Here is a 22,829-nt window from a genome sequence, read left to right as displayed (position 1 = left end):
GAGGCTGTGGGATTCACGGAAAAAGAAGATCTTCTATGGAGCCACCCAAAAATGGATCCCTCCCCTGTGACTATGAGGTCTCATCTACCGAATGGGAGGAGAATGCATCTGTATCTTAAGATGATGCTAAGAAACCTTTGGCATAAACAGACCATCTGATGAATATAAGAACCAAACTCCAATGACTAAAAAAGTGGACCGCATTGAGGCTCCATTAGAACAGGAATTTGAAGAAGAGTCTCAGATTCCTGGCGAGTTTGTGTGGGAGGAGCCTCCTGCGTATCTTGCACCAGCTTTTGGAAATTCAAATACTAAGTCCTTGGAACTGGTTTGCCCGTAAAAACACTGTGAGTGTTTTCTTACAAAGCAAGGCAGTTGGGGCCCCTGGAGACTGGACTCATCCTCTCCGGTCACCGCTCATTGTCTGTAGCCGATGCCTGTGAGTAGCTCACGCTAACCCGACCCTGTGAATCCAGCAGCAAGTTGCCGGGGCCCGATCTCATCTAAAACATGAAGTTGCTGTTTTGCTCATCCAGCACCCAAAACCCTTTGGAGACACTGCAGCCAGCCTGGACTTTCAAATTTCTCCCATCAGGCCATCCATCACAGGTGAGGGCATAGAAAAGCCACAAGGCTCCCCTAAGAGAGGCCTTCAGAAATCCAGAAATAAAGAGATTTTTCTTTTTTTCTTTTTAAATCTCCAACTGAATCAGAGGCTAACTCCAGGTCCATCATGCAGACATTGATTCATTCCATGTGTGTGTTTATTTTTCTACAAACATTCCTGTTGTATCAAGTGGCCTCAAGGCCTAGACGTGTGCCTCTGAATATCCACTCCCTGGAGGATTCTCAAGAATGAGTGGAGCCCTTACTTCATTCCTCGATTTCCCAATCTGGAAAATGGAGCCAAAAGCACCAACTCTCTCTATGCATTAGTAAATTTAGGTACCTACGTTTCATTTGTCCACTTTGAACTTGAAAATGCACATGGAAATGATGGGAACTATGTTTTTGGCTTCCGCTCTATTACACATCCCAGTGGTATATATTTATAGATATACTGGATGTTTTTCTTTCTTAGCCTGAGAATAATGAGGAACCCAAAAGAGCACACTGCGCAGAAGGACGCACCAAGAATCAAAGCCTCTGATGAGAATGTTAGCAAATTTTCTCTCCAAACAGATTCTAAGTTGGTAGGACTTTGTAATTAGAAGGATCTAAGTTTAAATTTGTGACTTGAGAGTTCTATGGGTTTGGGAAAATTATTGGAGCCTTTCTGAGACTCAATTTCTTATCTTCATAATGGGGGTTAAGACACCAACCTTGGTACAAAGTCTTATGTACGAAAAAAGCTACAAGGAGATATAATACAACACAGGGCATACAGCCAATATTTTATAATAACTATAAATGGACCATGACCTTGAAAAATTGTGAATCACTATGTTGCACACCTATAACTTATACAGTATTGTACATCAACTATACTTCAATAAAAACAATTTTTTAAATAAAATTTAAAAACGTTAAAAAAATAAAACACCAACTTCAGAGGGTTGTTTAAAGAATGTGATTATTTGTGTGAAGCACTCTGCAAAGTGCCTGGCACACAGTAGGTACTCTAGAACTATTAGTTTCACTTCTCTCATGCCTCCAAACTGAAGCACAGATATGTACAGAGACCAAAAACAAGCACCCAGCAGCTCTGGAGAATGTTTGATTTCCATTAGGAGGTAAGGAAGGTGTAAGATTGAACTCTTGATCTGATGTGAAATCAAGGATGCATTTCCTGTACACACACACGATTCACCCTTAGAGAGTTCCTAGGTATTCAGCATCGCCACTCTGTATCATATCTCCCAGTAATTATATCACGGATGCCTCCAGAGTTTTCTGTAAATGTGAGCTCATTAACAGTCCCACTCTCTCCAAGCAAAGGCAGCTCACTCACCAGGAACGCCCTTCTTCCAGAAGAATGCGGAGCTGACAGGTGACGCAGAGATGTGGCCAGAATCTGGCAGCTCAAAGTGAATCATGCATCCTGATTCTCATGCCAGGCAGCAAAAGGTAAAGGATGGGCACCTATCTGGGTGGACCTGTCTGGCTACCAACACAGAAAATGCTCAAACCAGGAAAAGGGAAGACCAAGGACACTGCAGGCCTGAGCAAAACGACTCAGAAGTTGAGGCCTGAACCCCATTTTGAAGAGGTGACACTTGGCAGCCACACTAAGATTTGCTTTACAAGACTAATGTTCCGACAAGACTAAAGTTAGTGCCCACATCCGAAAATGCCAAACTTAAACCTATTCTCCATTCTGGCTGCAATCAAGTGTACCAAGCTCTACACCCATCCCCACCTCCTCTTCCCCAATAATCCAGAAGCCCCCGAGGGCACTGCTGGCCATTTAGAGTTAAATTCACTCCCAAGGAAACAGCCACATGCCAAGGGGCCACTTCTCCGTGTAACAACCTGTCATCTGGCTTTGGAATGCTCTTGCTTCCAGAATGACCAAAACAGGGGGAAGAAGGCTTATTTTTATTGCTAAGGAACAACACATTGTATTAGGGGGATAATCTAATATAACTTAACTAAACTCCAAGGGTATACACCTGGTGCCATAGCAAGTGCCCCTGCCCCACATGGAAACTAACAGGGGAAAAACATCACTCACCGAAAATGTAATTCTTGTACACCTCTCTGGCACAGTTCTTTCCCATAGCATGCAGTATGAGATGCAAAGTTTCTGGGGTTTTGTTTTACTTTTTATCCTGAAGTGCTCCTCTGCCTACCTGAAGTTCGTGCTTGTCATTAAAGTGGACCTCATTTGCTAAAAAGGGTAAACCGAGGCTCCGAAGACCAAAGCAATATTTCAGTATAAGGAAACGGGGGTTGGACAGGAATTCTTTTCAAAACTCTTTAGATTAAAAAAAAAAAAAAATGCATTTCTCAAAGTCCAAAGTCAGCCTACCCCAGAGGAAAACTGCATCTTTGTCTAGAAGCCTGTGGGGTAACTCACCTTTTTCTACTTCTTGAGAAAGAACTAACCTACCATCCTACTTAAAGTTTGGCCAGTGGTTTGGCATCATGGAAAGCTGTGCAAATTTTCCAGACCCCATATGATAGTGATTTGTGCAACCCACCCGAAGCTGAATAATCAGCCAACTGTCTACAGGGGACCGACTAACGATACATAGAAAATATGCAGGGAACTCAGTCTCCAGCAAAAGAGCAGAGGATGCCTTGTTAAGACTTCTACCTCAAGCTAATGTTTAGTAGCCATAGTAGTAATGTGAATGCACTATGTATTCATCCAATCAAGGAAATATTTAAAATGTGTGTGGCCGAATGGACACGTCAAGGGGTTAGGAGAATTCCAGCTTCCTGTTCTAACTCTGCCACTTACTTACCAAGTTACCTTGGGAAAGGATCTTGGCATCACAAATGGGCATCCACTTCCCGACCTGTAACATACTTGTAACTCAAGGGACTGTGAAGCTCAAAGGGGGAGTAAGTCACATGGCAAACTGCGAAACGCTACCAGATCACAACCAAGTAATAAGTGAAGTGGTAAACAATAGGCACAAACAGACCTTAGTATTTCCCCAAAGTCAACAAATATCCAAATATTTCTGAGAAGAGTGAGCTTTGGAGTGACCTACAGCTGGGCTTGAATCTAAACTCCGCTCACCCGCTGTGTGGCCCTGGGCACATTGTTTAACCTCATGGTTTCTTCATCTGAGAGATGAGAATAATACTTAGCTATCAGGGATAGGGGTAAAAGAATGAGGTTCTTGGCACGTTCATAAGCTGGCATCCAATAACTAATAGAAAAGAAAAAAACAAGAAAAAGGTAAAGAGGAGATGAGAGATGCCTACACAATGACGGATAGATCAACTCTGCCCTCTTATCAGTGGCAGTTTTTCTTGTTTTTCCCCCAAATTGGCACGCTGATCTTAGGTCCCTGCTCCTGAAAGAAAAGGGCAACCGTGTCAGATCTTTCTCAAAATGTAGCAATAACATCAAGAACCTGATTTTCAAATAACAACTGTGTGCAGGCGCCGTGCCTCCACTGCTGTAAAGGCAGCCTTTGAAAGCCCGGCAGCCCGTGCTCACCACACCCCAGCACACACTCGCAGCTTCCTGGACCCGGGTAAACCAGAGCAGGTGGGATCTCCTGGCAGCCAGCACCTCCGGGAGGTCCAGACCCCATTCCCGAGCGCCCAGCAGCCAGGGCCCGGCCCCTGCCTTGGTACACACAAGAGGCACGGGCCTCACCAGGGTGGCTTTGAGCAGAATGCGTTCCTGCTGCAGGAGGGGCCTTTTCTGCCCAGAGCAGCGCCCTGAGAAGGAGCAGCCGAGATGAAACAGCTCTGGCTCAGACCACACGCTCAGCTCCGAGGATGCAGCTGGGGCTGCTGGCTGCTTCACCTACCGGACCCCCAGCCTACATCTCCTTCCTCCAGAGCAGACCCCCCGCACTGGAGCTGCTTTCCGCTGCAACCGTAGCAAAGGCTGATGGAAAAAGGAAGCTGTTTCATGGAGAGGGACCAAGAGGAAGGTATGACGCCTGGTCCAGCGTCACCCCAGGGACAATGTGTTTCTCCAAACGTAGGCAAGGCCTGTGACAATTCCTAACGCCTCTCCCCATGAAAGGTAGTCTTCACAAATGTGTTCAAAATCCTCCCAGTGATGGAACTGTGATGAACAGAATATGGGACCAGGAGAAAAATATCCCCATTTTGCCTACCTCTTGAATGACATTCCATCCTCTCTCTAAGCCTTAATTATTTTAAATGCTATCTAGATTCATACACTATCAGCGTTAAGAGAAACCTTACAGGTCATCTTCTCCAGTGAGTTTATTTAACGATGAAGACCTGAAGGTTCAGAAAAAAGAAATGACTTGCCCAAGGTCACACAGACAAAGGGTTGCAAAGCCATGGCTAGAATCCAGGCCTCCTGGGTCTCCAGGCAATGATGGGTTCCCCAGAGTGGACACTCAGCTAGGCTTATACACAAAATGTACTCCTACTAGGTTGATAGATCTCCCCTTATTAGTCCTGAATCCTCACTGCATTCCACACATTAATTAGTATTTCAATGATATAAGATAACCAATGCATAATGTATAGAGTTAAAAAAAAAAACCTAGGCAGGGAATCTCAAATAGATAGGAAAAAGAAAAATAAATACTAGAAGTATAGAAGTCAATACATGGAAACTCTTCCACTGAAATGCCCTGTAGTGGATTTTCTGAAGGGTATTTGAAAATCAGACTCAACCACACACTCTCATGAATGATAAGTAATGACAGTGATTATCCCAGCACAAAAGTCTAACTGCACAAAAATATCATTAATTGAGAGTAGGTATAGTACCCAGCACATAGTAGGGGTTTCTAAATACATACTTCAAAAAAACATGTATCTACAAACACTCACCAGATTAGGAACCCCCTGGCCTAACCTAGATTCTTATTTTCCATTTGTACCTTGAAAATATGTACCTGACTGATTTTTTCATCTTCTCTGAGGTTTAACGCTTATTCTGATAAACTGATACAGAGGTTTTAACAACTAACAGTATGACTGGGAGGTAAAGTAATGCTACCAAAAGAAAAAAAAAATCACTTCTCTCATAAGCCTTTTCAATGACACTGCTCTGTCCTTAAAATCTCCCTACTTTCAAAGGCAAAATTCATCCTGAGATGCAAAACGCTCTCACATAGGTCCTGGTCTCACACTTGCAACTCTCTTCCCTTTCTACAATCAAGGTGTTTTTCTTCATAGTTATGTAAGCCTTTCTTTCACTCCAAACTTTCAGCATTCTCCCCATGCTGTTCTCTCTATCTAAAATATTCCTCTCCCTGTTTTTAACCACATCTTCCAAATTTTTCTGAAATACCCATGGTCTCCCTGAAGCTGACCCAGGAAATTATTCTAACCTAGAACTGTTGGAAGAAAGCGCCCAACAGACACAGAAAATAGAATCATTGATCCCCATGTACTTCCACAAGTTCAAATGATGCTCCTCCTGCACTTTTACCCATGAAAGCACGTAGAGCACAACGATTATTCCATCTGGGTTGCCCTGACCTGCCATACAGCCGTGCAGGATGTAAAGTATTCAGAAATGATTACAGAGACAACGAGTGGAAACAGATTACCCACCTGGCCACTTGGACTAGAATTCTTACCCAAGTGCAATGTTTGGTCCATATGGGGGTTTTTCCAAAAGTCTATGAAATATCACTTAAATTCTTTGATCGTTTTTTTCACTATCTCCTTTCATTCTTTAATTAGTCCTTTCATACTTTCTAACTCTTCTCCTGTCACCTCTCTTCTTTTTTTCTCTTCTTTTTTAGCCAGATGGGATATTGCAGTTGAATCCACTATTCCATTCCCTTCCTCCGTCCTAAAAAATTGAGGGCTGGCTGTTTTACTTTTCTCTTTGTTTTTACCCATTTTAACGGTACAAAGAAAAAAATTTTTTTTGCCCCTTTTGATCCCAACGTAAAACTTCTCATCTTGGATAAACATTAAAACAAAACAAAGGAAAAATGTCATTGTCTTCACGTGTGTAATGATGGCATTTCCCCCTACTCAAAAGTTCATTTTTCACACACACACACCCTACACGCAGAGAGTTTACAGTTCCTCTGCAGAACTTTGCAAAGCAAAAACTGACAGCTTAGCATAGCTCCTCAAAGCTACCAAGAGGTTTCAAATGCTTAAAGTGAACTCGTTTGAGGTTGATTTTTAGTTGTTTCCCAGGTGCTGAGAAACATTATATTATGTGTCAAAAAACACATTTACAAATATAACTCATGCTTGGGGGAAACCACACTGAACTTGAATTTCTTCAAACTCTTAATTTGGTTATTTTAGCTTACTCTGGATGGCCTAAGTAGATATCATAAAGAATATTATTGTCCAAAATCAGTGTCTAAGGAGTGTGCACCCCATTTCCAGGGACTAGTCTATCTCTCATTGTGGTGTAATTATTAACAGCACCCATTACACTCTCAAAAGTGTCCCAGTTTGGATGGTAAATTACAAGCAGACACCATCAAGATCTGAAATCCAATACCCTAAAACTTTCCAATGCTACATTGGGCCTTAAAGCACCATCTGGGTCAATCTCTTACAATTCTGAGACCGAGCAAAATGCTACAGAAAAAGGACAATGGGGAAAAGGTGATGGGGAAGTAAGAAGCTACCTTTCCAGTGCCCAGCGACAGGCCTGCCCCCAAGCAGCAGAAACTGGAAAGCACCTGAGAAATCTGAAGAAGTCGGCCAAATAATCAATAAATATTTATGGCTCAAACAGCAATATTTTGAGTGTTTCTGTAAGCATGGCTCCCCGCCAGTGATATTGGATCTGCTGTAACCTACACTACAGACCAATTTCCTTCTGGATCTGCATAGAGACTATAAACTACCCAAGTGAAAGAAAAAGCTAACAAAGATAGGCACAGAGCTTCAAGAAAAGTAGCCAAACAGCCTGTTTCTGCAATGTGAAAAACATCTACTGAAGTTCTGGAGAAAGAGCTCTTCAACCCAACTGAAAAAAAAAAAAAGCAAACTGGAGCTGTAGATACCTGCCAAGGAAAAATGATAGATTTGGGGATTGTCTTCACATTCCTAACTCAGAGTTAAGAAGAGCTTAACAGCTGTAAGCAAAGGGTGGACCTAGAATAGCGTGAACAGGGAGGCAAATCCCATCTGAGACTCTGTCTGAGCAGGGGGATGGGGCCCCCACTTCATTCGGGAGCAGCCAGATGAAAACACGAGGACTGAGTTGTGAATATACAGATTCCTCTCTGTGATGACCGTGGGACCCAGGGGTATTAACTGTTTGGAAAAAATGCTCCCCATAAGGCAGTGACAGAGGAACCAGGGCCTCACCCATGGATGAGTCGCCAGGGAGCCTGTTGGTTTCCCTCTGAGCTGTGGGCCAGCGGGGTGGGGGTGGGGGGTGGGCTGGAGTGGGCAGGTCTGCAGGTAGCACCCTGGGGCTCAACTTCCCTCCTTGTGCCAGAACAGCTACACACAATGTGCCCTGACCCATGACACGGGCTTGAAAACCCTACATTTTAGGCAGGGAAAAAGATAAAACGTATTTGCTGTGCAGACAATCAAGGCAGGTACCTCTGGCCTCCTTGCAGGAAGGAAAATTAAATTACATCTGTACTAAGAAAATAAACTGCTGCTGATGTGTGTCTCTCGTCGCCCAGACTGTGAGTGAGATACATGCAGAGCTGTGTCCGTGACGAAAAGAGGTAAATCAGGCCGAATGGGGAGGCTCTGGGAAGGATGTGACCTTGGAAGTGAACACAATCACGTCCTCACCTGTGAGAGAACGAACTACATCTGGAAGACATTGGAAAAGCAAGAAGCCTGGTTCTCTGCTTGGTGATCTCAGGCAAGCGTCGCTGGAACCCTCAAGCATCTTCTTAAAGCAACACACCTCGACTGCCAGTCCTGGAGGAAGCTCATGGGACAGACAGGCCCTAACCCCAAGCTCAGAGGAGTCGTGCAGGGCGGCAGGGGTCCCCTGCACCCCTCAACCCCCAAAGCACCAACCACCAGTGCCTCCTCGTTTCCCCTCTTAATTCCCTGAGTTTCTGTGAATAAGACGGTGCTTTACATTAGGTATAAAATGCTCGCAACGCTCATCAGTTTATAAGTTTCTATCAGTGCGGCCTAGAGCAAATTATGCATCTCTCAGAATATCCTCTTCCTCATCTAACAATGGATATAATAATATGTGCCCGTACCCCAGAGTTAGTGGTGTGAAGTGGGAAAGAACCTGGCACGTAATGCAAGTTCAATACGTGTTTCAGAAATATCCCTACAACTTGGGAATGGCAGGAATCTACCTTCACTGCAAGCTCAGGGAATGCCACCGCAGCCATGGGTGATTCATTCCGCAAACCAGGGATGGCTGAAATTATACTCTCGCTGTCGCCATTGTAGGGTTATCTGTGCTCTTTGCAATACGGAGCCTCGCTTTCCTGAAAAAATCCTGACCTACACTAACCAGCTCTCGGTTTTGCAGAGATTTTGATGGAGCCCAGAGCAAGCTGGGCTCTGGGAGGTTGACCGCGGGCTGGTTTGTCTCCTAGGGGGAGGTGATCCCCCTACAGGGTGGTCTGGTCTCTTTAAGAAAGAAAAAAAGTTACACAGACCAAAAAAACAGCAATACAAACTAACCAAAAATGCCAGGAATGCAAGCTCTGCCAAACAAATAAATAAATAAGAAGATGTGAGATACTTTATAATAACTGGATGTGATGCATTTCCCAACCCTGCATAACTGAAGAACTCTACATTTCCATCAACCCTGCAAATGTTCCCCGGCCCCTAGTCTTGGTGGCCTTCTGGCCCTGAGGCAGCGCTGACAACCTCCATCACCCACAGTGACTGATCCCTGAGCCTGTAACTGACAGCCGGGCCCCGGAGATGCCCTGACACTCTGAGAGTTACCTGGCTCGCTGTTTGCTGCTGGGGCACAGCATGGAGTGTGAGATCTCAGTGAGGCAGGTGAAAAGGTTCTCTTTAACTTTACTCTTCTTTCCCTCTCAAATAAGCGATTAGGGGAGGGGCATAGGCAGCTGTAGCCCCTATAAAACACTTCAAGGGCCCCTAAAAATTCTACATCCGTCGTCATTTTGTGTTGTTATTGTGGATCAGCACTGTTTTAAGATTTGCACACAGTAATAGATTTAATTCTCACATCAACCCTATGACGTAGAAGGATTATGGCACTCATTTTACAGATGCAGGAGCTAGAGCACAGAGAGAGATGAAGTAATTCGTCCAAAGTCACACAGCTAGTAAGTGGCAGAACTGAGATTCAAACCCAGACAGGCTGGCTACAGAGTCCCTGCTGGGAAATGCTGGCCTCATAGTCACTAATGGCGCGTGGTCCGTGGGGGTCTGGAAGCACAGTGAACAGGCGATCCTAAGAGCCCGGCAGCTTGCCCTTCTTTCTCGTCTGTACAGATGAAGATACAAAGACTGACCAAAGGCACTGGGAGAGGGACGGAGCTTCTTCCTATCTCTAAGGGCAATACAGGTCCCTGAGGGATGGACATCCTTTCCTAGGGTAGGAGGGGGGCTGATCCTTCTTCATTCTTGTAAAAGCGCAAACAAGCAGAATTAGAATTCCTGATCTTCCCTGAGCATTATGCTCACCTCACCAAGAAAGTGGAGTGGGAAAGGAGAGGAAAAATTAAGCGTCTGGGGAATGTATTTGCTTTGGCACCCAGCCTCCACCCCTTCTCAGCAAACTCCACACCAGGAGGGAACTCCATGGACACTCTATGGCTTTGCCTGTTTTAACCTATTTAAGCTCTGAGAACCTGGCAATCATGTATTACAATCAAAATGATATATCCAACTTTACACCTACAAGGAAAATTCAATGCCAATGTTATTTCCAAGTATATGGTAATTTGGCACTTAAAGCTGTCAAAACTCCTGTGAGGTCTCAACCCAGAATCAAAGTGAATAAAGGTTCTTGATAAGGTCCTAGCCACTGAGACTGGCAAATGACCCAGGCTCCTGCTGGGACACCCACCTCCCTCTTGCCTCTCTCCAGCCCTCATATATGGGGGGAGAGGGGGAGAAAGAAATCCTGGTTTAATTATTTAAACCAGGTAAGTTCCCCAAATAGTTGTCTCCACACATAAGAAACTAAACAACCCAAAGAATCATTCTGACAAATACTTGTCACAGCTCTAGACACAAAGCCACGCTATGAGAAGTTAAACTTTAAAAATGTCCTGTATGGTCTGATGGGCAAAGCAAATCCCCACTTTGCCAGTCAGTGTCTTTTCCCACCAACAAAAGCAAGCAGCCCATGCCAATGCTTCCTGCATCCTTGCACCTGCAAGTTTAAGTCTCAACTGAAGTTTCTCTGCTAAGCTTTACAGAGGTAACTTGCAGTATTACTCAAGGCAACTGTACACTTAGATGATAGAAACCGGGGTGCGTTTTACTTGAGCTGCAGGCTCACTAGACATTCTTAGGTAAGTAACTTACCTTCTCTGTGCCTCAATTTCCCTTTCTGGGGTATGGGCATAATAGTCACGTATATGCTACTAAACCTCCAGAAAAAGATGAGCTCAAACTTAGTTGATAGCACCAGAAATCAAATCTCGTTACAATGAATGGCAGAAGACTGCCCAATTTCTTTGATCAGTTGAAATTTTCTTGTATTGAAGGTTGCTGACAAAATATTTTTGCAAAAGAAGGGCACTGTAAATTTGCTTATTATAATGGGTATGACTGCAGCATTAGGCCTCACTGTCCCCATTTTACAGATGGGAAAGCTAAGAATAGTTACTTGCTCAGGATTTATTTTTATCAATAATCAACAGAACAGCACCATATACTTAAAACCTCTAATATTTACTAAATTACTCCCCCAAAATGCTTCCGCTGTTTACTGTGATCTAAAACATGTGTTGCTAGGGGCTCTTTTTCCTTCCCAGCATGCCAAATCCATTGTAGGTTCATGGACTGACATATCGACACCATTTCCCAGATGACCAAATCTGTCTCTTCCCCACAAACACACATATAAACAAGCCATACTTAAGGAAAGGACCTACTGGTTGAGATCTATCTTTGCTGGGAACTATCCTTTCACTTCCTCTATAAATGGTCTGAATCAATTGTGACTAACAGAATTTATTCTGGCTGCCTGGAACTCCCCAAAACCACCATCACAGCAGCATCATTTCTGAACTGTAGCTCTATGTAGCCGAAATGTCTCCGAGGTGCCAGTTCATCTCAGCATCCTTGTGACAACAAACAGCCTTAGTCTTCCTGCACCTCCCAGGGATCAACCCTGGGCTTGAGTGTTAGGGGGTCTAAGAGGAGAAGACACCAGCCACTACCATGTCTTTATTAAGATTTCTGCAGGATCTCCAAATGACAAAACGTCAGCTTGGCTTGTGTTGAAAGTTTAAGCAGATTAAGAAAGGGTTAAAATAAGCAACTAATTATGGCGGAGGCAAGGAAGTGGTAAACATGGGGAGCCGCTGAACTTACTGATAATCCAATACAACAGAGCAGCACGTTACTGCGATTAATTTTTTTCCAAAAAGCACCACCTTCTCCCTACATCTTTCTATATAGCTTTACCTCCAAAATAACGAATCTCTTAAGGATAGCTGGATAGTTGGCAGTTCCCTATCCTACAAGAAAGCGTCTTTTCTTCTCAAATTGCATTTATTCCAGAAATTCTGGAGCTCCAGCGTCCATTAAAGTGCTTAGCACCAAAAACTGTGTCTAAGACAAAATGAAATTTCTGTCCTACCCCTTTCCTTTTCAAATCCTACAAATCCAAGAGTTGGATAACACACCAACCAAAGACCCAAAGTCACGTCTGGTGTTGGGAGGTTTTCCCTCTTCTAACAGATCTTTGGTACCAAGGGACAATTTTCGGCAGATTAGAAAGATGGATAAAGTGAGTAACCTGAATGAACAGAATCGGGATGTGTCCTGCGGTTAAGATGACCATTTCAGCTCCGCTCCCACCTCCCTATCCTCAACCCAGAAAAGAGAAGCTAGGTAGCAAAGGGACATGTGACAGGGGAGCTCAGGAAGGCAAGACATTTGAAAATGTGCATGAAGGCCAGCCAGTTAGACACCGCTTGGGCTCTTACTACCCAAGGCCCTCCATCCGGCTCCAGTTCTGGGGCATGACTGCAGGGTCAGGGGATGATGCCCTCGGCGGCAGTGTCCACCCCCCTAACGTTAAGGAATAAGGCCAGAGGGTTCCCGCTCATTTGGAAAAATAAAAAAGCAGAATGGGAGTGCTGGCCATTCTAAAAGCTTTTTCCCATTACTCACAAAAACACAGCTGTGAAAATAAATACCACCCCCCAAACAAGGGTCTCGGGCCACCAACAGTCCTCTTCTTCCTCTCTACCTCTCTCCAGCTGCCACCAGCATCGCCTGCTCAGGCAGAAGCTCCGGCAGAAACGCACCACTGCCTGGAAGGGAAGAGCGAAGGGGATAGAAGCGGAGGGGACCCCGGCCTCTGGCCGAGAGCTGGAGTGGGGGCTTCGGCAGTCACCACTCACCCGGGGATGGGAAAAGCTCCAGATCCACTTTTTCCGTCTTGATGATTGTGAGAGTCGGTTTGAGATCGACGGCCGCCTTCATGGTGCCAGGAGTGGGGGGACAGACGGGACTAGAGCAAGTTTGCTGTTATTCTTGTTGTTTCTCTTTTTAATGGGGATAAGTAACAAGGGACAGGGGACGGGGGGATCGGACCTTCTCCCCTAAAATCTCGAATTCCCGCTGACTTTCCCTGGCGCCCAGAAGGTGAGCGGCCGGAACTCTCTCCCGGGTAGTTGGCACTTTGCGGGAAAGTGCGCGCGCCGGGTCCCCGCCTCGCCTGCGCCCCGCCGGCTACCTCCTAGTCCTGGCCCGGCTCCCTCCTCTCCACAGGCAGCCGCCTGCGCTCGCCCTCGCCCTCGCTCTCCGGAGCCGACTCCCTCCCTCGCCCGCGCGCTCTCCCCTCCTCTTTGGGGCGTTACTCAAGGCTCCGAGCCCTGGCCGTGGGTCTGCGCGCCCGGCCCCCTCCCCCAGGGTCTCCGCGGGGGGGGCGGGAGGGACGAGGGGCGGGGCGGCGAGGGCGGGCACGGCCGGAGGCGGGGCCCTGGACCCGCGGCCAATCGCCGGCGGCGGTCCAAACCGAAAGGAAGGCTGGGCGGAGCTCGGCGCCCGCCGCGCCCTCTGCCCCCCGGGCACTGCAGCCGGGCCGCAGAGGAGCCGCACGCGGAGCCAGCGGGCGCCGAGGCCGCTCCGGCCCTTCGGGAAAGTCCGTCAGATTCTCCACGCATTCTTGAGGACTTGGTCACCCGCTCCCGCCCCGTCCCGGGAGCGGCATAGTTCTCCAAGTGCGTGTCTATCATTCATTCACAAAGACTGACACACAGGACGTGAGGCAGCGACTGGAGGGGCATGCGTGCGAGCAAGCGCAGGGGGCTCCGAGCCAGTGTCCTCAAAGGGCTCTGGGAATATTGGACTCCAGCCGATTATGAGTCAGGGATCGGGACTGGATTGCTGGAGGAGCCTTCGATTTTTCAAGGGCCAACAAGTGTCCTCGTTAAGAAATTAGTTGAAAATGACCTGCCCTTGATAAGGATCGAGCCCAAGGCAGCCTTCTGGAGACCCAAAACAAAGGCCCAACGTCGTCTTTATTACTGGGAGAGTCAGGAACAGGGCCCCCAAACTAGCATCCACTCCTGGGCTTCCTTAAGCTTCCAGTTTCCCTACAGCAGTGGTTGGGTGGCAGGGAGAACTATTATTCTGTTCCTCTAATTATGTCACCACTGGCCAAAAGTTTTGTCTTTCCTTTCACAGATTCTCCTCCACTAGATAAAACTGACAACCCTCCGATCACCACCATCAAAAATGTGATGCACAGGCTCTGTGGTTTCGAATTTCTGGAGTACGTCATTCGCAGCCATGACAGAATCCCAGTACACAGACCCCTTTTCCATTTGGGAAGCCCAGACACTTCAGACACCATAACATGATCCTGCATAATTAATGGTTTGCCACTGGCACACTGGTTATCATAAATGGAGAGAGTTGGTCTGAATTAACAAATCAAGCAGTAGACATAGAGGTGCAACCCTAGACACATATGTATAGCTGGAGCCAGGCACTGATAGCTATCTCTGATGAACTAAAAGATTAAACATAAATCTTTCTGGGGCTTCCCTGGTGGCGCAGTGGTTAAGAATCGCCTGCCAATGCAGGGGACACGGATTCGAGCCCTGGTCCGGGAAGATCCCACATGCTGCTGAGCAACTAAGCCCGTGCGGCACAACTACTGAGCCTGCGCTCTAGAGCCCGCGAGCCACGACTACTGAGCCCGCGTGCCACAACTACTGAAGCCCACACGCCTAGAGTCCGTGCTCCGCAACAAGAGAAGCCATCGCAATGAGAAGCCCATGCACCGCGATGAAGAGTAGCCCCTGCTCGCCACAACCAGAGAAAAGCCCGCGCGCAGCAACGAAGACCCAATGCAGCCAAAAATAAAATAAATAAAAATTTTTTAAAAACATAAATCTTTCCGAACAACCTCAGAGAAAGCTATTTTTAATACTGTTTCCTGATTTCTAAGCATATGTTCAGCTCCCACCACTTGGCTGTAACTGTAACCTCAAGCTCTGATAAGCTTTAACACACCTGCTTACCTTCATCTAATTCCAGTTCTGTCCCCTTGAAGTATTAGTAACTTACACGTTTCCCACAGCCAAGGAGGGAAGGAGCCAAGAATAGGAGATAAATCTCATATCTCAGGCTCCTGGTTCAAACTGCAGATTATGCTAGTCTTCCAGTGACCAGAGGGAAGTATTTGTATGTGATAATCCTAATTGTCGAAGGAATGTTGTCATCCAGCTGTGTTTCCAAAAGGTATCAGAAAACAATGCTGGCCCCCAGATGACAAGAACAGACCTGTCTGATCCTGGAAAAAGCTAAGGGAAACAACGCATGAATGAATTGTGCATTTACACATCCAAATGAGCAGCAAAGAAAAGGATCTTGAACCAATCCTACCTTACCCGCTGTGAATACATCAGCAAAAGAACTGTGCAAATCAGGAGTTGCTTTGCGGAGTTTTGTTTTATGGATGTTATGTTAAGGAAATGCTGGTATTTTTTTTTTAATCCAGGTGTAAGTGCTCTATTTCAAACGCAGCTTCCTCAGAGCAAGTCCTGTCTCTCTCCCTCAGTGGGTTTCTCAGCTTTCTTTCCCAGGCTAGCCTAAACACGGCTGCTACCTCCCTCACCCCCAAACTAGACACTAGAAGAGCCCGCCATGATGAATCCGAAAACAGTGTCCACTTCAGCAATGGGAGAATTTATTCCTTCAGTTCTTTCAATGATGACAGCTCAACTTGTCAATCATCCTTTCTAACCCTGTCCTGAAGCACAGAAGTTTGAAAGGTTTGACTGTGCAAATCAGGGAGTGGGGTTTGGAAGATAGCCAGAGGCCACCACAGACTTCCAGGAAAGTTACTCCTGCAGGAGGCCAAGTGTGAGTATTGATGTTATCAGAAGTTATGCATCTAACCTCGGATCTGGTGGAAACAAGGAGCACTTAATATGGACAAGTTAAAGTATTTTTACATATTTGGGATATTAATATTAATATCCCAATATTAATAATTAGTTAATATCCCAATATTAATTGGGATATTAATGATCTAATCAGGCCTGCAAAGATCCCACTTGATTAATCTGATCAATTTTGATCAACGAATTTTTTATTCTCTCTAGGACACAAGTAGCTTTTTCTAAATGTTCCTATGAACTTTAGATGTTATTTCTATCTTACCGTATCCTAAAAAACAGTGCCTTGCCCGGTGCCTGACACATTGCAGATGCTCAATCAATATGTGTTGAATAGTGAGCTATCACCCTCCTGGTCACTAGGGGCTTTTACTTTGCCACCATGGCTTTCCAATTCAAAGGTTAAGTGAGTTTGCTATGCTGGCGCTTGTGAAAATGAGCTAAACAATGTCAGCCACTCTGCCTCTAGGTCTGGCCTTGGCAGACCAGAAGCTCTGTCCCCCAGCACTCCTGTCCACTGGGTTTCATTTGCGCCTCAGTTTCTCCACTAACAAGACAAGATCAGAGGAGCTTTGCCTTCCATCCCCTTGGGCAAGTTGTTTCAAGACTATATCTAATTTTTAAGGCACTCAAGAAAAATCAACCAAGGGACAACTTTTTCTTTTTGCTGGTAATGCAGCAGTCTGCTCCTCCGGTACTTGGGAGAAACCAGAATTGTATTTTCAAATATTCCCAAAACTTGGGAATCACACCCAGCAAGGGCTGAAATTCCTTAAACTAGAAGCCTCATGTCAAAGGGGCTAAAAAAAGACAGCAGGAGTTGAGGGACAGGGGTGTGAAGTTAGACGTTAGTGACATCAAGAAAACAGTCACATTTTTTATAAGAATTCCCTCAAAAACATAAAGTATGTAAAAAACATAAACTTTCTCTTTTATGCTCCTCCCTCAACTCCCGCTCCAACCTCAATAAAAAAGAAATATAAAAATACACCTAATTATAAACAATCCTGAAAGACAGACTCTCCTCCCGCAGAAGCGTGCTAGAATAAGTTACTTTTCTATTTCCCACATCTTGACCGTCAACAAACCGAAGAATCTCTGAGTTTTGAGCTAAAAGATGCTTTATTAGAGGTAGGTGCAAAAACATTCAGACCACTAACGGCTGATCCAGAGCAAGTTTATGACTCACAGATGTTCATTTACTGGCTTAAATGTAAGATCGAAAAGAAAAGAAAAAAAAAGTCCTTGATTAACAACCTGCCCGCTTTGCATTTGTGGTTGTTTTTCCCTGAGAAAAGAAGCAGCAGTCCCCCATCACACACAGAAACAGGCTTCTAAAGCTTAACTCTAAAGCAAGTGGCTTCTGTGTGATAAGTTGAGTCACTGAAAAGCACCCTGGGGGGAGAAAGATGCCTGGGGCTTAGGTATCTACCTAAGTTATGGAGCTGCCATAAAATGGAAAATTGGAGAAAATGAAAAGAACTCCCTTAATTAAATTCTGATGCCAAAAGGCCTTAGGGTCAGTTCAGGAACCCAAGTGGGGGATCGGAGCCGCTGTCGCCGACTGCGGGCTGGCTCTGTGACCTCACCAAAGCCACTTAACCTTTTTGTGTCACAACCTCATCTCTGTTTCAGGGAATAAAATCACCCCTGGCTCTCCAACCGTGTAATACAGACTCATTAACTATTGTTTAGAAGGTACAATAAACAATGAGCGATAAGTAAGGAGGGAAGCCAGGGAGGAGAGGGTGGGCAGGGAGAGGGGAGGACCGGGGGTGGGGTGGGGTGGGGGGGCCCCCCGTTTGCCCTGGGAAAGTTCTCCAGGATAAAACCAAGATGAGCGTGAGTAGCGCAGTGTCTGGAATAAGGCTCAGATTCAAATTCCAGCTCTACCCACTAGGCAGCTGAATGACTACGCAGAAGTCATTTAAACAATCCTAAACCTCAGTCCCTCCCTGCTTAAAGTAGGGTCCTTTGGAGGATTAAATGAGATAGTGCATGGAAAGCATTTAACGCAGTGTCTAGGTCAGAAGAGGAGCTCAAAGTTAAATCACTGTTACTGATATTAACAGCCAGTAGACCATAGGCTATAGGAGGAACCGCATAAAAATCTTCTGCATGGTCATCCCCTTTACAGAGTAACATGGACCCCCTATTCACCTGAACTGTCTTATGGAGAGATAAGGAGAACGGTCATACCTAATTGAAAAAAATCTCTCCAAGCCCCTCCTCTCAGTTCCTGATTTGGGAACCTGCCCAGCTTCGGCCTCAGTTGAGAAATTCCAGCACTACCTGGTTAGGAGAGAAAACTGCAGACTTGTATTTAAGAGTCACCGAAAAGTTGTATTTCAAATTCAGAGGGAAGATCACGTTTGTGGTGACAAAACCTTAGGTCCTGGCTTTGTCACATGTTAGAGTGAGATGGAGATTCTTAGAGATAGTCAAGGTCAGCCCTCTTATTTCCAGAGGGGTCATTCTGTCCAAGGCCACACAGCCTGAAAAAGACAGTGTCAGTTCTAGAATGAGATCCCCTGATCCTCTCTCCGGGCATCTCCTTGGGTTTACAGATACCACACTGCAGGGGAAGTCACTGCAGTTCAGCTTGGTCTGTTCCCAGACACTCTTGAGAAAGGAAGCAGGATACAGTGCACACAGGAGCAGATAGATGATCAGCCTCAATTTCTAGAAATCTAACAGTCTCCTCTGCACTGGACGTGTTGTCTCTGGGCAAGCACACTGCAGGGTAACCACACTAGCATTCCCTGTGGGTGACAGCTTGGCATGGGCTGTGAGGAGAGAAAGGGTCTGGGCTGGCTCTACTGCTGTCTGCAGTTTCTTTAGACTGTAATTATGAACCATTCAGCTGCATCTGCAGCCCCAGCAATGTGGGATGGATGGGCCTCATCCACAGACCAAGCGACATTTGAAAATCCACCAGTTCGGATAGCACGTACTCCTCTTGAAGCAGCTCAGGCTCTGCCCACACAGAAGGAGGTGAGGGGCCGCCGATCAAGGCTGCGGGGTCCAGAGGCTCCCTCCACACCACGGTCAGCTGGCTTCCTTGAAGCGAACGGAGCACATTTCCCAGCATTTTTTGCTCCCTCCTGGGCCTGGGTCATGCAGAAGGCAGGCTACCCTGGAGCCTCTGGGATCATGTAGTATGAATTCCAATGTAAGTTGTCCTAAATTGGCCTCTGGAGGAGGTAGAGTGGCGATGACATTAGCACAAATGGCAGGAGACCCAATATTCTTTAATAACAGGGTGGAAGCAGGGAGCTCCGAGCCCCAGGAGGACAGGATCCCGGCTCCTTCCCCACACGACAGGTGGTTTCTTCTGGTGGAAGGCTAAGGCCTTCCTCTGATCTTACCCTGCTTTTCTCTTGGGTTACAAAGACAACACCAGATTTCAAAACAGATGTTCTTTGCAGTTGTGGTCTAAATCTTAAGATAATTTTATTGTGGAATCTTCCCCTTTCTTTTCCCCCTTTCATTTTGAAATGCCAAGTCCATTGCCCCAAAGGAGGAGCATTTACCACCCTAGAGATGAAGGAGCGGGGATGGGGTGGAGAGTTTCTCCATCCAGTTCTAGATGCTGGAAGTTAGGCAGAGGAAGCAGATTGTACTAGAAGAAGAAACAGCTCTAAGAGAAAAAGGAAAGATAGTACAGGAGGAAGCAGTAGAGGGGAACTTTGCTGAGAAGAGCGGAAGGATGGGCGGTGAGGGGGGACATGAGAAGGTAGAGTCACCAGGGATTCTATGTCCTTGTCATTCTGGGACTTAAATCTCCAAGATTCCAAAATGAAACTGAGGCCTGGGCATGGATCCAGTACCTTCACAGAGTCGATTTCATTGACTTGCGTGACCAACAGTCAAGGGATGACAGTCAAACAAATCAGTAGGAGGTCCTCAAGCTGGAAGAGTTGTAAAGGATTCAGAGCAGAATGGAGGTGAAAGGAGGTGACCACAGAAGATGCAAGGGAAGGTCAAGCTGAAAATCTACACCAAACACAGAGGGTATTTCTCAGTATTTCCCCAACATGGACATGTTCTGTATGCAAAGAATTTCCCTCCCCACACCCACAAGGTGCCCCTTTCTGCCCAACAGCCCAAGCACACCCCAAGGGAATATTTGAATACGCACATCGCCTCCTACAGTCCCTCAAGGCAGTGATTAGTTTCTGTCATCACCTCCAGTGCTCAGCTCAAAACAGTATGAGCTCAATACATTATGCTGATTATTTACTTAATGAACAGATAACTTCCTAAAATTGCAAATACAGATCTTGAACTCAAATATCAGTCTTTTTTTTTTTTTGGTGTAATGTAAGACTCAAAGTTGCCCAAAGTTGAAGACTAAAGAGATAACCAGGTGACTCTTTTCCAACTGAAAAGGTCTTTATAAAGTTTTACTCTGCTGTTCTCATCACCTGCCTCTCATGCCCTTAAAGGAAAATGCTGTTAAGGTCACCATATTCATTTTATTTTTCGTCTGAGTGTATACAGGTATAGCTGTTTGTGAAAAATGGCATTTGGCTTACCACAAAGCAAACCAGTCATTTTGTCATCGGTCTGAACTCTTACACAGCATATCGTTCATATTGTCAGAAGCAGGCTTCAGGAATTTCTGAACTTTAACTTGAATCTTTTATTTCACTGATTATCATGAAGGTAAGATGTAGAATCGCTATATCCATTGTTCGTAAGATAAGAGAATACATGAAATGAACCCAATTTTCTCCATCTTTGTGAGGAAGAATAGTTAGACACTTTATAGGGAGTCCAGTGCCTGTTACAAATCCCCTCCACCTTCTCAAATTTACTATAACTTGTCAGGTCCCCAGAAGCAATGCATTTTTTTTAATTGTTTGGCCATGCTGTAGGCACCCTCTCCAGTGAGAAAGGGGATACGTTGAGAGATGATGGGAAAGGGGAGGGGAGGGAAAGTCAAACGAGCTGCTACCACCTAGCAGGTGGCACAAAGACACTCAAAGAAGGCCTAACCTCTCTGGCTGGCTGGACCATAGCAGATGACACCGCCCTGCACTTAATTTGTTATATCTGCTGATGCATCATGGAAATGTTGCAAGGGAAACGCAGGCTGATTTTAAACCATGGAAACCAAGGAAGCAATGGGTTTGGTTAGGGTCCACCATTGCCACTAAGCTGTGAAGAGAATTAGAGACACACATCATTTTACGTCACTTTCTCTGAGCTAGTTACACATAATCGACCCAAGAAAAAATGAAATGTATCACACTGAGAATGTCTTACTAGCCAAGAAAGCTAACATACTTTGAAGCTGTCATCTACAAATATCTCACTCAGACATCTACCCCTCCCTGGCCTTCAGCATCCTCCGGTGCGCGGCATCCCTGCCTCATAATGAATTTATACGAATTCTCCGTTTGTTGAGGCTAAATCTAGTAACAGAGGAAGTGGGATGCAGAGCAGTTTTTAAAGTCCCTTGCTGTTTCAAACCTCTTTTTGTATGCGTCCTGTCCCGAAAAAAAATGCGCACAGAATCTAAGTTTCATAAATACGCAGGAACATAAATCCATAAAAACAACTCTAGGGTGTCCTGAGTAATTATTCATATTTAGAATGTACTGAGCCCCAAATATGTCACTGATAGAACGACAGTTGAAAAACAATCTCCAGAAGGGATATGTCAACTTCTCTGGGATTACAGCTCACATTTAATTCTGTTCTCCAGGGCCAAAGAGATGAAGCCGTCTTTAATTTACAAGAAGACAGCTGGGCTCACTAGGCACATTGCATCACCCCTTATGAAGGTGTCGGAATGTAGCGGATGGTGGAAGCGACCCCAGCTCACATCTCATCTATCTGGATTGGCTCCTGTACAACGAAAACCTTTCTCCCTTCACATTGGTGAAGAGGAGAGAAGCAAATCCAGCATATGGGACGTGCAAGAAGGCGCCATGTAATCAGTCGGGGCCGGGGAAGTCCTTTCAAGCCTTGAGGGCTCGAGATGATGGGTAATGATAGGTAAGGTGGAGAAGGAAGAAAGTAGAAAACAGAGAAGTTATTTCTTAATGGAAATGTATTTCATCAGATTGATCAGAAACATGTGTTTTCCCCAGACAGGGAGACCATCTTGAAAGACTTCATCACACAAGGCCTTGGGTGGAAGCAAGCACCACCAGGGACCCGCTGGGGAGGGGACGGGAGGGGAGGGGAGGAGGGAGGAGGGAGGTCCAGCTGGTTGGGGAACTGGCAGCAAGAGTGTGGGAGGGCAAACGGCAAGGGGCCTTCTTGTGGAAGGCCCCCAGGAGATGTCCCTTTCCAGGAATTAAAAATTTTAAATAATGTTCAGAATTCTGAAAAATCAAAAAGATCATGGACTTTTCTTTCAGGGAACTCCACAACCTTGAAAGAGACCAGATGGCTGGCAACCACCATTCCAGATCCAGGAAAGGCCCAGCATCCACGTTTACTCCCCATCTTTATTGCGCTAACATTTTCTCTCCCAGAGAGTATTTTTTTAATTGAATGGAATGGAACTGAGGTGTGGAGATAAGGAGACAATTCCAAATAAATGTCCCTGCTTCCAAGGAGCCCATTTTTTTGCCAGATCAACTGTCAGGCTTTGGTTTCCTAACTACAAGGAATGCCCTTAAACTCTAAAAGAACTGAGGAGGCAGTGGGGTAGAGTGGTTAAGAGCACAAGCTTTGGCCACAGGTGGACAAGAGTTTGAG

At 45.7% G+C, this 22,829-nt stretch overlaps 1 protein-coding gene across 2 annotated transcripts in view; it reads right to left on the bottom strand.

Annotated features, from left to right (window-relative positions):
* Nucleotides 1-13,569, bottom strand: part of ETS1 (ETS proto-oncogene 1, transcription factor) — a 66,234-nt gene extending 52,665 nt beyond the window's left edge. Inside the window, exon 1 of one of the 2 annotated variants that reach the window (XM_081238881.1) lies at nucleotides 13,104-13,569. In XM_081238881.1, coding sequence (XP_081095007.1) covers nucleotides 13,104-13,185 — 82 coding nt within the window. In that variant the 5' untranslated portion in view covers nucleotides 13,186-13,569. The remainder of the gene's footprint in view (nucleotides 1-13,103) is intronic. The other variant, XM_081238880.1, reaches the window with a different exon arrangement.
* Between the last annotated feature and the right edge of the window lie 9,260 nt (nucleotides 13,570-22,829).

This window comes from Mesoplodon bidens, assembly GCF_964165515.1.
Source record: "Mesoplodon bidens genome assembly, chromosome: 7".
Classification (NCBI taxonomy): domain Eukaryota; kingdom Metazoa; phylum Chordata; class Mammalia; order Artiodactyla; family Ziphiidae; genus Mesoplodon; species Mesoplodon bidens.
Note: the sequence above shows the minus strand (reverse complement) of the source record. Positions and strands in the feature narration are given on the sequence as shown.